This window comes from Aquila chrysaetos, chromosome 5, assembly GCF_900496995.4.
Source record: "Aquila chrysaetos chrysaetos chromosome 5, bAquChr1.4, whole genome shotgun sequence".
Classification (NCBI taxonomy): Eukaryota; Metazoa; Chordata; class Aves; order Accipitriformes; family Accipitridae; genus Aquila; species Aquila chrysaetos.
The window spans coordinates 6479470-6495876 of record NC_044008.1 but is presented as its reverse complement, the minus strand read 5'-3'; the positions used below and the strand labels follow the sequence as shown (position 1 = coordinate 6495876).

The window sequence follows — 16407 nt, the reverse complement described above, 5'->3', positions numbered from 1 at the left end:
TGAATTCAGTAATGCTCACTTTAAGAAGCACAACCGCTCTAATTACAGCAAAAGAAAAGGATTTTCTTCAGATGTTTCTTTTCGGTCTTTTTTCCTTATCATCTAACTTACATTTCATGAACTACTTGTTCAATAACTGTCCTCTGAATTATATGTAGTTGAATACTTTTTTGCAGATGGAAACTGAGTGGGAGTTTTGAGGGCACAGGACTACAGAAATAAACACCCTCAATGAAAAAATGTTTAAACTCATGTGCACATGTCTATGTGTGTACATATGCACACAGATTTATACCTGTATATTAGGTACAGAGTGTGCATAACTTAGATGCATATACCATGTAAAGACCCCATGCCTGCACACAAATGGTAAAAAAAAAAAACCACCAACCAACAAACTGTTCCCAATAACAGTGCTGGAACAAGATTTCAAATGCATAAGATTATCCATATTAATTTATGGTAATCTACAAATGAATACTGCAGAGACAGTACAGGTTATCCAAAATGGTACTTGCATTTAATGAGAAACTACCACAAAATATCTTCAAGACAGATTTAGTTGCATCTTCTAATACCCCCTGAAATAACATCATGCAAAACACAAAGTACAAGCTATGTTTCCCCTTTGGAACAACTGGCTCTTGAAATGCCAATGGAAAGCCAAGCTTTTCTCTCCATACAAAGTCCTCTTAGCCATCTTGCTTTCAGATTTCATCAACTTAGGTGTTTTCAGGGCTGTAAGCAGTGAACTTTCCATCAGCAGCATCTTCAGCTAATTAACCCTCCTGATTACAATAATTAGTATTGATTCACTCCTGAATGACTTCTTAAGTATTCAAGCACAATCTACACTTGCAGTAAAACTTCTAGATATGAATATTAATTGATACTCTCCTTTGTTTTTCAGCCCCAAAGGTATAGTTTGCAATCTTATATAGAATCATAGAATCATAGAATAGTTTGGATTGGAAGGGACCTTAAAGATCATCTAGTCCAACCCCCCTGCCATGAGCAGACACACCTTCCACTAGACCAGGTTGCTCAGAGCCCCGTCCAACCCGACCTTGAATGTTTCCAGGGATGGGGCATCTACCACCTCTTTGGGCAACCTGTGCCAGAGTTTCACCACCCTCAGCATAAAAAGTTTCTTCCTTCTATCTAGTCTAAATCTACCCTCTTTTAGTTTAAAACCATTACCCCTTGTCCTATCACAACAGCCCCTACTAAAAAGTCTGTCCCCATCTTTCTTCTAAGCCCCCTTTAGGTACTGGCAGGCTGCTAGAAGGTCTCCCCGGAGCCTTCTCTTCTCCAGGCTGAACAACCCCAACTCTCTCAGCCTGTCCTCACAGGAGAGGTGCTCCAGCCCTCTGATCATGTTCATGTCCCTCCTCTGGACCCGCTCCAACAGGTCCATGTCTTTCCTGTACTGAGGACCCCAGAGCTGGACACAGGACCCCAGGTGGGCTCTCACCAGAGCGGAGTAGAGGAGCAGAATCCCCTCCCTCGACCTGCTGGTCACGCTTCTTCTGATGCAGCCCAGGACACGGTTGGCTTTCTGGGCTGCGAGTGCACATTGCCAGCTCATGTCCAGCTTTTCATCTACCAGAACCCCCAAGTCCTTCTCAGCAGGCTGCTCTCAATCCCTTCATACTTAAATTTGATAACAGAAACACTTCAGTTGTATTCTCATTTTAAAAAGAGAATATTAACATGTTGACATTAGAGATCACTGTGGTTCATGAATCTGGAAAAAAAAAATAAATAGACAAAGACTCCAGGCTAATAAATAAATATAATTCAATTCCATTTCCTCTGGCAGCATGGAAAGCCGGTTCTCACATTAAGACCTATCCTGCTCTTGCTCTGACAGGTAGGACCAAGAATGGTCTTTCTTTTTGACATTACACCTGATCATTGCAAGAACAAATAACAACTCATGTAGAGTCTGAATTAGCTCTCTTAGCACGGTTGTGGAAACAGATGTTGCCAAGTTTGACAACTGCAAGGCACCACATTGCTTTCTGAATGGGTGAGATTCAAAACAGGTAACGCTAAGGACACCTGCGATGTTCAAGCATAAGATCTCTAAACCTTTATAGTCTCTCAAAAGCCAACACTTCTGTTAAAGCATGCTAAGAAATGGCTTGTGTTACAGATTTGCTTCACCTTCTTTGATGTTAATAATAATTGTTATGGCTCAAAAAGCAATATTTCAGTAAATATGCATAGAAAGATTTTTTTTTTGGAGTAGGGTTCACACTGAATAATTCAAAAATTAGTCTTTGATGTGAATGCAATGTCCGAAAATACCCTTGGAAAAGAACAAAGTAATTGGCAATCCAAGACAAAAACCTGTAGTACATGTATTTTATGCAGCATTTTATCTGATAACATAGGAACTACTGTAAGTTTCATATGAACTCACCTGTGAGAAAAGTGCTTAGGAAGCAGTTTTAGTATTGAATAGTCCTTAAAAGTGGCAGCTGGGTATGCTGCCCAGGTGTCTGGTGGTGGCTGCTACAAAAGTGGCATTCACCCTACTCTGGGCAATCACTAACAGGGCATTTCCATGTAACCGAGAGCGAGGGATTCACTTTATTGACACTCACAAAGGGCAGCAGCTGCTAGAATAAGCCCAGGCTGCAGGAGGATAACTTGAGAAAAAAATACCCCCCCCTCCAGTTCTGGCAGAGTAAAGCAGTTGTGAACGAGTTAATGTTTGTCTCGAAAGAAGTTCTTCCAAGAAAGTGAATTGTAGCATGGTCCCATTATATTAAACACCATCCTTGCTTTCTTCATGTTTATGCACAACACACAGCACGGAAGTACTACCTGATAATGCATAACCTCTAGGCTTCTAGAGTATTTTATGTGATATTACCTTTTTGTTCACATAAACTCTTTCCTATTGATTTATACCACCTCAACACACAAGGGAAGGAGATGCAACAACAACAAAAATGCAAAACAGCATAGCAAGTACTCAGAGTGTCCCCATAAAACATTTTTTTTTGTTGAAAATACATGCTTTAGAGAGCTCTGATGACTATCAATAAATCTTTAATGTCTTTTTTTTTTAATTAAGGGGTCCAAGAGACCCCCTCAACCCATATAAATCATGCACTAGAATCCAGTTTTTAAAAAAGCATGAAACCCCTACAATTAATTGATCTAAGCAAAAAATAGAAACCAATCTCTCTTTTCTCTCAGAAAATGATTATAATTATTGCTAAAAGTAATACATTTACTTAACATGTGAAGTATGTAAAGACTTTAAACAGTTTCAGAAACTCCACAGACTGATGACACTTCATTTTATTTAAGACGCAAGCTGCTGTCCAAGTAGTAACTCAAAATTTTTCAAAAGCTTTATAACAATTTCTTTTCATAATGCATAAGGTACATGAGCATTTTGCCAAATTCAAACCCCAAATTGTTAACTGTTCTAATGCTAAACTATGGCTACCTAAACAGAAAGATAATTCATGAAATGTCATATGAATAATTTGTTAGATTTTGGGATAGGAATCATCCAGGTAAATTATTCTGCCTGACCTTAAAAATTCTAACGTATGCTAATAGCTGGATTATAAAAATGGAAAGTAGCATGGGCTCCCACTTTGAGATCTGATTTATCATTTTTATTGCATTTTCATTGCCTAAACAAAATTAGGAACAGTATCTTCAAAACAGCAGTTAAAGTTGATACGATCAGGCATAAAATCAGGCAAGGGCACATTTGGCAACTGTGTATTTGCCAGATTGACAGCAGTATTGTAAGCTTTCAGAATCAATAAGTTTTCTCACCACAGTTAAAGGAGAGGTTAGTAATAAATCTCCAACTTAATGCAATAGGCATAATTGTAAGATACATACCTCCCCCTCCCTGCACTACTAGCAGCAGATATCAAATGAAACAACCGTCACAAAATAGGCAATGCACTTCATATTCTACCGTATATACAAAAAGATTAAGGGAAATGAAAAGGGGGCTGAGAAAAGGAAAGGAAAAAAAAAAAACCCAAACCACCCCATCACCAGACATATATTAAGCTAGTTTGACAGCACCATTGTTCAGTTGTCCCATTGTCAGACCAAAAGATGTATTCAATGCTACAATGTCTGCTAGCAAATAAACAAAAGACTACATTTTTCAAAGCGGGGTGCCAATTCTAGCATAATTCTGTGTGTATGTGCGTGTGTGCGTGTGTCTGCGTGTGTGTGTCTCTGAAAAGAGTAGTCGATGCTCGCCCCCCGCTAAACCTTGGAACATTAGAGAATATATGTGTAATCTCACATATGGGAGTATTTAGGTATTTTTAAAACATCTTTAAGTGGTAAAGACTAGGTAGAGCATTAGTAACTATTTACATAGGCTAAGTGAAAATTAAAGTGGTATTTAGGGCACTAGCTCTAATATGGAGTCTCCCTGAGCTTTTTCCATGCTTATTCCATGCCCAGTGCATAATAATGAAGCAGGCAGAAATATTGCAAAGGAGGTGATAAAAGAAATACCAGCTCTCATTTAGGGGGAGGAAAAAAAAAAAAAGAGAGAGAGATTTATTTTTTTTCCTCCTTGCCCTCTCCGTACATTTGTCATCATACATGAAATGTGCGATTCTAACTAGTGGAAAATGCTACTTGCACACAGCAATGCCTGTCTTTTCCTTTAAATAGGGAAACTACTTAATACACAGCACGGTTATAGTTGCAGCGGGCCCAGGCAACTCGAAAGCACGCGTTAAAACAAAGGAGACAACATACCTTAAAAGCAGCTCCTCATTTCTCATAGTAACAGCGGATTTGGGACAGCGCATGCTTTCTGCACCGATATTCTCAACAAAAGCCAGTTCAGAAGTGCGCTCAAACATCAATGCCACAGTAGCTACTCACTAATGGCTACTCTTTCTCTCTTTCTCTCTCTAGTCAGACGCTGAGTGGTGGAGCAAAGGGGCCCCTGCAGATTCACTAAGCAGAAATAATCCTCTCTGACAAGTTATGTTGTCTGGGCATATTTTACATTAATGCACTGTGCTGCCTATAGGGGTCTTGTTTGCGTTCACTCTAGCCTAGCTGGTGTTAGCTCCCTTAATTACCATCCAAAAAAAAATTAGCAACATCCCCCTACCCCTCCCTACGAAAAAAAAAAAAAATATATATATCTATAACTGAAAGAAAAGGGGGCAAAAATCTATGGGCGAATGGGGGAAGGCTTTCCCTCTCTGGAAGGATGCATGCTTGATACGGATCTTTTGTTTGCCCTGCAAACTCAGTGAATACAGTGGCAAACAGATGCTGTGGCTCATGAGGCTTGTGCACTTTAAGGGAATTGGGTTAGAGGCTCTTTCTGGGGCTCTGGAGTCGCAGCTGGAGCTCTTGCTCTCTCCCTCCTTCCCTTCCCTGTTCAAGGCTGAGTGCCTTTATGGGACCTGCCAGCTCACATCAGAGAGACTGGGGAGCATTAATGCGGGCACCTGGGGATCTTCTTCAAGTTTTCAGTTTTTCTTGGCAATTTTAACCCCTCCAAAAGACAAATCCAAACCCCCTCCAGTTTTAACCCCTCCAAAACAACTCAGTTACTAAGTAACTGAGTTTGCTTTAACCCGTAGCCTTACGCTTGGCTTTGGCAGAGTTCTCACAGATGGGAAAGGGTGTTGCATTATTCAATGATTTACTCACTTCCTATGTATGAAAGGAACTATAGTGTGACACTGATTTCAAGGAAACAGCCTCTTTGGCCCTACTTGGGATATCGCCATGTAATTTGTAGAAACAGGTTGTGGTCTTCCCAGTTGCCAACGTAGTCAAAGAGAGGTTTATTTTCACATCTTGGTTTCAACTTCTGCTGGATAAATCTTTAAACCATGCAGCTACTTTTGAGGCAGGAGGATGGCTGGGGGTTTTGGTATTTTTGTTGGGTTTTTTTAATTAAATCTACATCAGATACTTGAATAGGTGCTTATTTAGTAGACTGAAAAAGTCAACAAGACCGCGATGCTTTTTTCAGTCAAAGGCTTCTCTGCACCACTGGGGCAGTAAAATGCATCTTGAAAATGACTGTCATTTCCTCTGAGGTCCTGTTAACATAAGAAATGCAAAACTCAATAAACACGAATCGGCCCAAATCGACAACTAGTCAAAAAGCCCAGGAGGAGTCAAATACACTGAGCTAGAAATAGATCTGGACCTCAAAACTTGAATTCAAACTTCCATAGACTTCTGGCTATGTCTGTGGTTGGTCTGAACCTCTTTTCCTACATTATATATTACTGCCTTAAAAGATACTGCTACAATATCCTGACGCAGTGCTACCGCTTCTAATTCCTTAACGGAAGTTGGCATTTAGGGACTTGATCTTTTTGGTAAACTTGAGTCTGGGAATGAAGGCAAAGAGGGAGCAGTCACCAGTATAAATATACTTATAGCAAGATCTTGCCTTTCTGATACCAGCTGTAAACTTCTATTAAGGTCATAAATTGTTTGTAACAGAAACGATCCTTTTGTTCTACACTTCTTATTAAGCACTGCGAGACCTTGGGATTAGTTTCAGTCATTCCGATATAATATTTGTCAAATGACCAAAAGACAAGTTAAAAAACAAACCGAGGCATAATCTATTTTTAATGATGTAGAGGGAAAGAGCTGAAGATGGTAGTTTAGGAAACATGGATATCATGAAGGACTGCAAGTCAAGAGAAGACAGGTTTCAATTTGCTTCCCTTTTCATCTACAAAACATGACTGGGATTCTCGTTGCTCTTGTAATAAAAAATAATAAATCATTTTAATGATTAGCAATTCAAACCAATTCCATGTTAAATGTCATGCTCCAAGGTCAACTGAGACAACATAGCTTGTACTTCATGCTAAAAATATCTGAACAGTCATGGAAGGCGGCCAGGAAAATATTCAACCAACACGACAAATCCCATACCTCCTGCCCCAAATACTAAATCCATTACTACCATTTCAGGCATGGCCACCAGCACTCCAGATTCCTCCTCTTTCACTGTTCACCTCCAAATGACTTGTGCCCAGCATAACTCACCGTGACGCCTGGGCTGCTCCAGACCAGTCTCGTGCTCGTGAGACTGATGTATGAGAAGAAGCAAATACCAGAGTATGCTACAGAATATACAGCTGAACGGGAAGTGTCAAACAGTCTGATAAACTGCTACAGTTTTCCAAAAATATGGCAAGGATCAGCATCTTAAGACACTACCAGCTGAGGGAACAAAGCTTTCTTTTCAGGCTGGAGTAGAATGGCTCACACAGAGCCCTTTGGTGGGGAATCAATGGGCTTCTGTTGGGCGGCTCCACACAGTTGCAAGTTCTTGATCGTTTCTGTACTTAGAAAGAAGGCGAAGCAGCAGCAATAGGAAATAAAGTGAAGTATTATGGAGGGACTCATCTATGGCCAAAGGAATAAATAAAGAAAAAGAAAATAAAATCCACAAAGCGGTAACACAGACAGACAAAAAGAACCTACGCTTTCTATCACACATAATGAAACATCTGACAGAACAACATCTGCAGAGGGATCACAGCTGCTGAGGATGAGAGGGAATATGAGTATTATTCTTCAATTGTAAGATATACTAAGCAGGAGTGCCTTTAAAATAATATGGCTAAAGGGAAGATTAAACCAGATGCACAGGGCTATCTGGCTTCTTTCAAGATGAAAGTCCAGCTGTGGAGTTTAAATTCAGCATTTAACATGAAAATAGATTGTAGATTCATAACCGATACGTATATATTGCAGAATGTTCAGCGCAAATTACATACAGTGGAAATTTAATAGTTTTGTTCCCCTGTATTTAATGTAAACCCAAGCTTTCTACGTCTGGCCTACGAGTTTGCTAAACTAATTATGTGATGTTGCAAATCCTTGAAAGGCCACAGCAGTACCAATAATTTACAGAGGCAAAATGATCAAAACTTCTGTGGCAAACCAGTAACAATGAGTAATTCATATCAATTAAAAATATGCCTTCTGCTCTCTACTTCTACTTCAGGTTGTTCTTTGACCATTCCATTTGTTTACGGTATTTTAAAAATATTCAGAAGCCCAAAATGCAATGGCATTTTGCTACACTAAACAAGCAATACTACCAGCTAAGCAATGAAGTACATTTCACAACAGAGAAATGGTGGACAAGTGTCCAGGACAACAGCCCAAAAATCATGAGTGCAATCATGAGAGGAGTAGAAAGCGCTGATTTATTTTCCCATTTTACCACGCATCCCCATGTCAGATCTTATGCAAGCCAATTAACCTCTTGCTCACATCTCCATCTTTAAAATGGAAAAACCCAATAAACTCCAGAGCAGTGTGGCAATAATGCAGAACACTAAAGCTGTATAAAACAGTGTATTATTGTGAGTCACACAAACATTTAAATTACATCTTCTCCTCACAAGAGAGACTTGCAGTCTCGATTATCTGCTGTTCTGTGTAGTTATTTAGGCTCAAATCACATTTGTTTTGTATAGGTGTGAAAAGCTACTCTTTAATCTGATAGCATTTTACTGTTTTAGACTGCTAAATCCCACCTTTGAAGTTGAGCAATTAGTCTAAGCTAGTCATCTAGGGTTTCTCTATTGTCACTGAGGAGAGATTAGTTATACTAAAGAGCATTACCATCTCTCTCCATTGACTACAAAGGGATTAGGTCCCTAACTTTTAGATACATATATTAGGTAAGTTGAATCCCACCTATGTGCCTAAAGCGTAGGTGAGAAATCCCATGTTTCTGTTCCAGCATCGCCAGCGCATGTCCCTGTGCTCCACACCACTGCAAGCGCTCTGGGCACGCTGCGACCACTGTGCAAGTGCAGCTCAGATACCTTGAGCATGTCTGGCTCTTCCAGATGTAGCTGTCACCTGCCTGCAGGACATCTACAGCAATCAAGTTGTAGCTAGGCAAGACTACCAGGTCTGACGCGGACCTATATATTACACCTATGCAAAGTTTGAAGTAGAAAGGCAATTGGCCTCTACTTCAGAAATGGAGCATGTGGAGCCTTTCCAGCATGCTTTGAGAAAGCAGACAGTTCATTTAGGTACCTATCTCCTCCTAAAATCTCCTAGAAAAAGGAGCAACTCATTGCCTGCAGCTCTTATGTTATTAGAAATTGTGGAACAGGAGACAAGGTGTTGCTAGAACTAGAGTATTTTGGACCACTTCACTGGTGAATGTGAATAGCAAGAAATGGGCTATAACTCAAAAAGCTGTATCTCATTAGGCTTTATCTCTGCTCTTATTGATGTTTTTATTAATTTTTATCTAGAACAAATTATTGCATATTTGCCTCTGTTTCCTCTGTTGATTTATTTTTTGTTTAGACAGTCTTTAAGATAGCTGTAGGGGGAGATCAAATTTGGTCCCGAACTCCAACAACCTAAGATACTACTTTAATCAGGAGAGCAGTAACCATGTGGTATTAGACTGTCCTGCATTTACTATTTGTATTATGCATGTACATGCAGGTGAAGTTTCTTTACAGGCTATGAAAACACGAGACACCGTGACACAGTTCCTCACCAGTAAGTATCTTAATACAATTCCATGGTAAAACCATATCGATCAGCTGTAGAGGCAGTGGCACGTGTGCAGACCATGCTGTCCTCAGGACAGATACTAACTCTGTATGCGTTGTGTGCGTTAATCATACCCACAGTATCTGCGGGTGTCATCTTTGTGTGCAGGAAAAGGAAAATTATTTTCAAGCTCCTGCAGTAGAGATGCAGCAAATCATAGTTTTTTGGTTTAAGCAGGCAACAAAAACAGTCTAACGTTTGGCAACGCCTCCTTTTGTCTGTTTTGGTAGATCTTTTAGATTATATGCCTAGCTTTCCTAGCTGAGTCATGGGGGTAGTAATTACTTACAGACCTACGGGTCAGTCTGGATGATGCAAAAGGTCTTTGCTAGCCTTACTTTTTCACCTGGGAGCATCCGAGGAGCATCATGAAAATTAAATAGTGCAGACAGAAAACACAGAAGTACAAAATGTTGTGTAAGTGCTGAAGATTACTATTTGGGCAGTAGGGGAATAAAAAGTTTCATATTCAAAATATACAGCATGACTGGTATCCACCGCTTCTCCCTGTTAGAAAAGGTGTGCGCTGCCTCCCTCTAGCATTCAGCAGCGCTGACTCTGCATCTCAGCATCTGGAAGACAGAGGCACCAGAAGGAACAACACCCTCCTATTTACTTAAACGATGTGCTCTGGTGCTTCCCCCACCTCGACAGGGAAGGGGCAAAAATTGCAGCTTGTGCAAATCACAAATTCTAACACATAAACACAGATCAGTGTGTTTTTTAAAGACAATACATCACTCGAAACAACTCACAACTGGCCAGGTTGTGATTACAGACGTGGCTACTCTACAAAGCAAATAATTTCTTTGGAAAGATCTACATGTCATAAGAACATCTGGCCTGTAACTAAAGGGAAGGAGGAGAAAGCTGATCAAAAGAGCAAAGAGAAACAGACGAGGCAACAGAGCACTAGATCTGAGAGAAAGAGAGAGAAAAGAAGGGAGAGAGAGAACAAACACAGCTGGTTATAGAAGCATTTATTTTCTGCTTTAATTTAAAGTCTATTTAAGGTATAAGTAGAATCTGCTCTGTCTAAACAGGAATATCTTTATTTTACACTTATAGTAATGCCAAGATCATCACTTTTAGATGTGCCATGTGGAATACCAAAGACCTTGTGTTCTTGTGAGCCACAATCTAAAGAAAGTGAACTTGCACAATATATACAAATGTATAAAGTGTGTGTATTAACACACATGAATGAACATGAAAAATGTTAATAATTACAGATGAGAATTTAATGGCTACTCATCCTCCTAAGTTAAAATTAGAAATAGAACCACATCTAACAGTTCTATCGAGCCTATTTTAAAATGATCTTATGGTGCTCTATGCAGAAGGTTCATTTCACACATCCATGAAGTGTATCCAACACTAGGGATAAATGTGGATGTTTAAAAACAAGATACCACCAGAGAGAGTGATGTTCAGCAGAAACTCATGTACAAGTGAAACTGAGGAAGAAGTTTAATTTCTAGTATCTGGGATCCAGATGAGTGGACGCATCTACCAAGAGAATCCTTAGCATTGAATGTGATGTGTAAGTGGACTTTACTCCTACACTATCCAACATGAAATATAGGCTTATTGGAACAACTCATCCTCCATCGAGTTGCCTGAAAAGTAGGTAATATGGCATTGTCCTATATTGAAAGGAAACAAACTGAAAGTTGTATAATTCAAATTAGAGGAAGTGATCTTTGGTTGCAAATACTGGTTGAGAACTCTTGATTCATTATCTGATAATAGCCAGACTTTGAAGGAAGGAGTATTTACAGAACATATATTTCCTTTCACATATGCTGCGAAGGGAAGGAAGTGGATCAATTTATATACAGTTGTCATAAAAATAAAACTAATAACTACAAAATAATTTTTATGATTTTATAAATGAATTAGCACCAACACTTGTTTCAGCAGCTTTTACCCTTCCTAATTAATTCTATTGCGTGATAGAAAAAAAAAAATCACATCACTTTTTTAATACTTTAAACTCCCTACCTAACATTTTTTATCCAAAGGATGCTCTTTCTCTCTCTCTTCCTTTTTTTTTTTTTTTTGGTCTTTAAAAATCTATTAGCATTGATTAAAAAGAAATAGCTGGGGTATAAATCTTCACTTAGATTTACTACACAATACATTTTTCTTTGACCTTTCTCATGTCATCTGACACTTGACAATTTTGTGCAAGATGTTAAAAAATTACTGGGGATTTTTGGTGATTCTAGTGCCCAAATTCACCGAGTTTTGTAGGGCCTCTGGTTCAGAGTTAGGATGTTGGTTTGTGGGGAGGAAGAAATAAATCATACCCTGTGAAAACACCCAGAAGATGGACTCATTTGAAAACCCTTGATGAAAAATCTGGCCAAACCGAGGTGCTAGGCTAAGGGATTCCTTAAAATGTCAGACCACAAGTTTTTGAAGAGAAAGGCATCTTTATCAACGATCTGGATGAGGGGAACGAGTGCACCCTCAGTAAGTTCGCAGACAACACTAAGTTGGGCGGGAGTGTTGATCTGCTGGAGGGTAGGAAGGCTCTACAGAGGGATCTGGGCAGGCTGGATCGATGGGCCGAGGCCAGTTGTATGAAGTTCAACGAGGCCGAGTGCCGGGTCCTGCACTTGGGACACAACAACCCCACGCAGCGCTACGGGCTCGGGGAAGAGCGGCTGGAAAGCTGCCCAGCAGAAAAGGACCTGGGAGTATGGGTCGGCAGCCGGCTGTGTGTGAGCCAGCAGTGTGCCCAGGTGGCCAAGAAGGCCAACGGCATCCTGGCCTGTATCAGAAATAGTGTGGCCAGCGGGACCAGGGCAGTGATCGTCCCCTTGTACTCGGCACTGGGGAGGCCGCACCTCGAATGCTGTGTTCAGTTTTGGGCCCCTCACCACAATGAAGACATGGAGGTGCTGGAGCGTGTCCAGAGAAGGGCAACGAAGCTGGTGAAGGGTCCAGAGAGCAAGTGTTGTGAGGACCAGCTGAGGGAATTGGGGTATCTTAGCCTGGAGAAGAGGAGACTCAAGGGAGACCTTATCGCTCTCTAGAACTGAAAGGGGGTTGTAGCCAGGTGGGTGTTGGTCTCTTCTCCCGAGTAACAAGTGATAGGACGAGAGGAAACGGCCTCAAGTTGCACCTGGGGAGGTTTAGATTGGATATTAGGAAAAATTTCTTCACTGACAGGGTTGTCAAGCATTGGAACAGGCTGCCCAGGGAAGTGTTTGAGTCACCATCCCTGGAGGTATTTAAAAGACATGTAGATGTGGTGCTTACGGACATCGTTTAGTGGTGGACTTGGCAGTGTTAGGTTAATGGTTGGAGTCGATGACCTTAAAGGTCTTTTCCAACCTAAATGATTCTATGATTCCAAGTTCAAATTTGCTTTTATTAACCTGTCATGTGACTTAAAAATTAAATATACTTTTTTTTCGATAGTGAGCTAAGTAGGGAAAATATTGCTTAAGGAGATCTTGGCAAGGCAGAGTGTCAAGATATCAAAATCTTACTGAAGCAATGGAAGGAGCATAAGAAGTAGGGTAAGTCCACTTCCAAATAGCTTTTTGCCATGGCAGGTAGACTGTTCCCACTAGCTTAAATGTTTTAGTGGATGATGTAAGCATATCCTAAGCCACAGGGGAGGAAGGCTCGAGCAAAACTAAGCTATCTGATAAAGGTATGAACCCAGTTTGTGAACAAACTGGATCCTAATTCTGAGTCCCAAAGTGACTGCACTCTGCGTGACCAAACTCTTTGTATAACCAGTTCTTTCAGACAGGCTTTGGCCTGATTAATGCCACTCTACTTTGGGCACCTAACAGAGAAGCCCAAGAGCATAATCACCTTTGGCTTCCAATTCAATTTCAGTTCAACCTACCATGGATCTCCCTTTGACTAGGCAAGAAGCATAGGCGAACTAGGGTCAACCTCAGCATCTCAGTTAAGCATAAATAACTGGATGAGAGGTCTCCATGTCTACTTTGTCCACAAATCCTGTTTCCAGAAGAATATTTAGGCAATGGGTGCAGACCTGGCAATGGCATCCTCTCTTGAAATGGGCTATGCAATGCTGCCCGTGGTTCTTTCTAACCCTGGTATAACAAAGAAGTATGTGTATGTATGTACACATGGCAGCTCCAAGGTACCTTGAGATTATCCTCTGGAAAAAAAAACCAAAAAACAACAAACCAACTGGTAACAAAAGAGACTCACTTTCAGACACCTTCCATGCCACAGAACTGATAAATACTTTTCATTCAAAGAAAAAGGCATAAGAACAGCCATATACATTTATCGACCCCCTTACCATGGCCAAACACCACGAGACTCCTCAGCATCTCATTTCCCATAAACAGATGCTCACATACCACTTGTCAAAAACAATTTCTGTGTCTCCAGCAGTGGATTTCTCACAACACTTGCCATGTTGCTAGCACCAAAGGCTCACGGAGCCCCAGGAGACTTTGTGAAATGAAATGGCAGCGGAGGGAAAGGCTGGAGGGCCAAAGGGGTGCATAAGGAAATGAGTCATTTGCCTAAATTCCTCCCACTTCAGAGCTCAGTAAGGTAATACTGTGGAGCTGCAGAGAGATCTGTGCTTTTGGGATATCTGTCTGTGTTCTTGAATCATTTGGCACAATGCGTGGTCAGCGCACACAGCCTTGTGGGACCCCGTCCATGTTCATCCAGACACAGCCCTTCAGTGCTAGCAATGTGTTCGAGGCTTCAGCAAAACCTGCGCTCTGATCTTTACAAGTGCCAAGAAGTCTGTTAAAGCGTTTACATATTGCAACATTAAATGCTTGGTAAATTGCCACATCATTTTGTGCTTTCAGTGCTCCCAAATCCACATCATTCATCTTTCTTCTGCAAGGCCAAACCCTGAAGAACTTGCTGAATGCACTTAACTCCAAATTAACACCCTGTAAAAACAGTTCCTCCCTTCTTCTTATACGCTGTTATATGTAAAATCTACACCCAAAGTTAATTTCTTGCTGACCTTGTGCTGATTAATGCAAATTAAATTACATGCTAATTGCCCCAAATGGTTTGCATGCAGCCCAGAAATCAGTTCTTTTTGCTGGTGGTAAAACACATTTGTGATTTTTTACACAATGGTTACATTAAGTCATTGTTAGTCTTGCAGCATCTTCAAAAAATCATATGGTTTTGTAGCACCTTTTAGAAAGCAAGAAAAAATAACCTAAAAAAGCATTATTAAGTTCTGATCCAGTCTTGCAGAAACCTTACTTCTACCTCGTGGGAGGAATTTTATGGCTCGTTCAGAGCTCAAGCTCCAAGATGCATTTTACAAAACCTTGAGCCAGTTTTGTTAAACCCGTCACTCCCTAATCCCCTTGTGCTTGTCAGCAGAGTACACAGGCACTTGATTTTGGACGTCTGATTTGATAAGGGGTGGGGGAAGAAGGGAGGGAAACAGGGACTGCTATTTTAGATAGATCCTACAATATTCTTGCAATTCAAGAGAGAACAAGGAATTATTTCAAACAGTGATACTGGGCAGATAAGCTCTTAGAAAGGGGCTGTGTATTGTGTTCCAGGATATCAGGGTTGTTTTTTGGCACCGAGTCTGAATCCCAGTCATCAGACCTGATATATGATGGGTTGCTGGGGCTCTGGTTGGCAATTGGCATGGGGATCAAATGCAACAGCAGGTAGTGCTTAGCTCTTCAGCAGTCCCTGGAGTGGCTGACATTTGCAGTACAAATGCATTTTGCATTTATATCTAGCGGCGGGCATAAAATTTGATTTATGTCATGAGGAAGCTAGGGAGAAAAAGAACCTCAAACATGGTGTTCTCCAAGAGAACAGTGGTTTCTCCTTCACAGGCTCTGCTGCACTAAGTAGTCACACTCAACTCCATAGTTTATCCCAAAGTAGGTAAAAAAGATTATGCCCATTTTATAGAAGAAGCGACGACACAGAAAACTTAAGTGAATTGCCCAAATTTACACATGCAGCACGAGGCAGAGCTGAAAACAGATTTTGCTGAGAGAAGAGCAATGCACTCAGGTACTACTCCCACCTGAGCACTCAAGTCTAGAGAGGATTTAAGTCCCTTCTGCCCCATTCATGGACAATAGATGCCCAGACCATAAAGGCACACACCAGCTACTCCACACAGTCCCAGCCACACAAAACATCCTTACCCTGACAATAAAACATGAGACCTGGCAGCAAACAGCCCAACTGCCACAATACCAAAGGCTATAAATATTAGACCACAGAAAGGACAAGGGAGGCTGAAGACACACGCCATTGTCGTTCCTATTCCAGTCATCCAAAGACTGATCAAGTAGCATGAACTGATGAAAAGATGACATATATATATGGTAAGCCTTAACTGACCTGATGCCCAGCAAATGTTCAGTTGTTTGTTTTTTTATAGTCTTTTCCATTATTGTTCCACTCTTGATGCTATTTCTCCCTTCCTTCCCTAATACCCATGTCCCTGTTTGGCCTGATTTTGGTAGCAGACCTCCTTTCTTAGATATTCTTGACTTTGACTTCTACTACAAGCTGAGGCTGTCAAAATCCCAGTCCCCCTGCCCTAGGGATAGTACAATTCACTCGGTTTTAACGATGAGTTCAAAGTCAGTGTTTAGGAAGCTTAATAACCAATACCTGAGCACGCAAATCTCCTCAATTCAGAGACAAAAGTGTGACCACCACCACCAAGAGCTCTGTTCCACAGCACTGACCCTAAGGGGTCTGTGCTCTTGAGTAATAAAAGTGTTCCCCCTCCAAAGTCTCTCACAAGCAGAGATTGTCGTGTCACACTCTGTTAAA

The 16407-nt window shown here is 40.8% G+C and overlaps 1 protein-coding gene across 6 annotated transcripts in view; it reads right to left on the bottom strand.

Annotated features, from left to right (window-relative positions):
- CELF2 (CUGBP Elav-like family member 2) overlaps positions 1-16407 on the bottom strand; it is a 379996-nt gene that overhangs the window by 259824 nt on the left and 103765 nt on the right. For 2 of the 6 annotated variants that reach the window (XM_030016264.2, XM_030016265.2), the window contains exon 1: positions 4768-5336. The exons of 1 other annotated variant lie outside the window; for it this stretch is intronic. In XM_030016264.2, coding sequence (XP_029872124.1) covers positions 4768-4874 — 107 coding nt within the window. In that variant the 5' untranslated portion in view covers positions 4875-5336. Of the gene's footprint in view, positions 1-4767; positions 5337-16407 lie in introns of those variants that run through there. 3 more of the 6 variants (XM_030016267.2, XM_030016266.2, XM_030016271.2) reach the window with 2 other exon arrangements.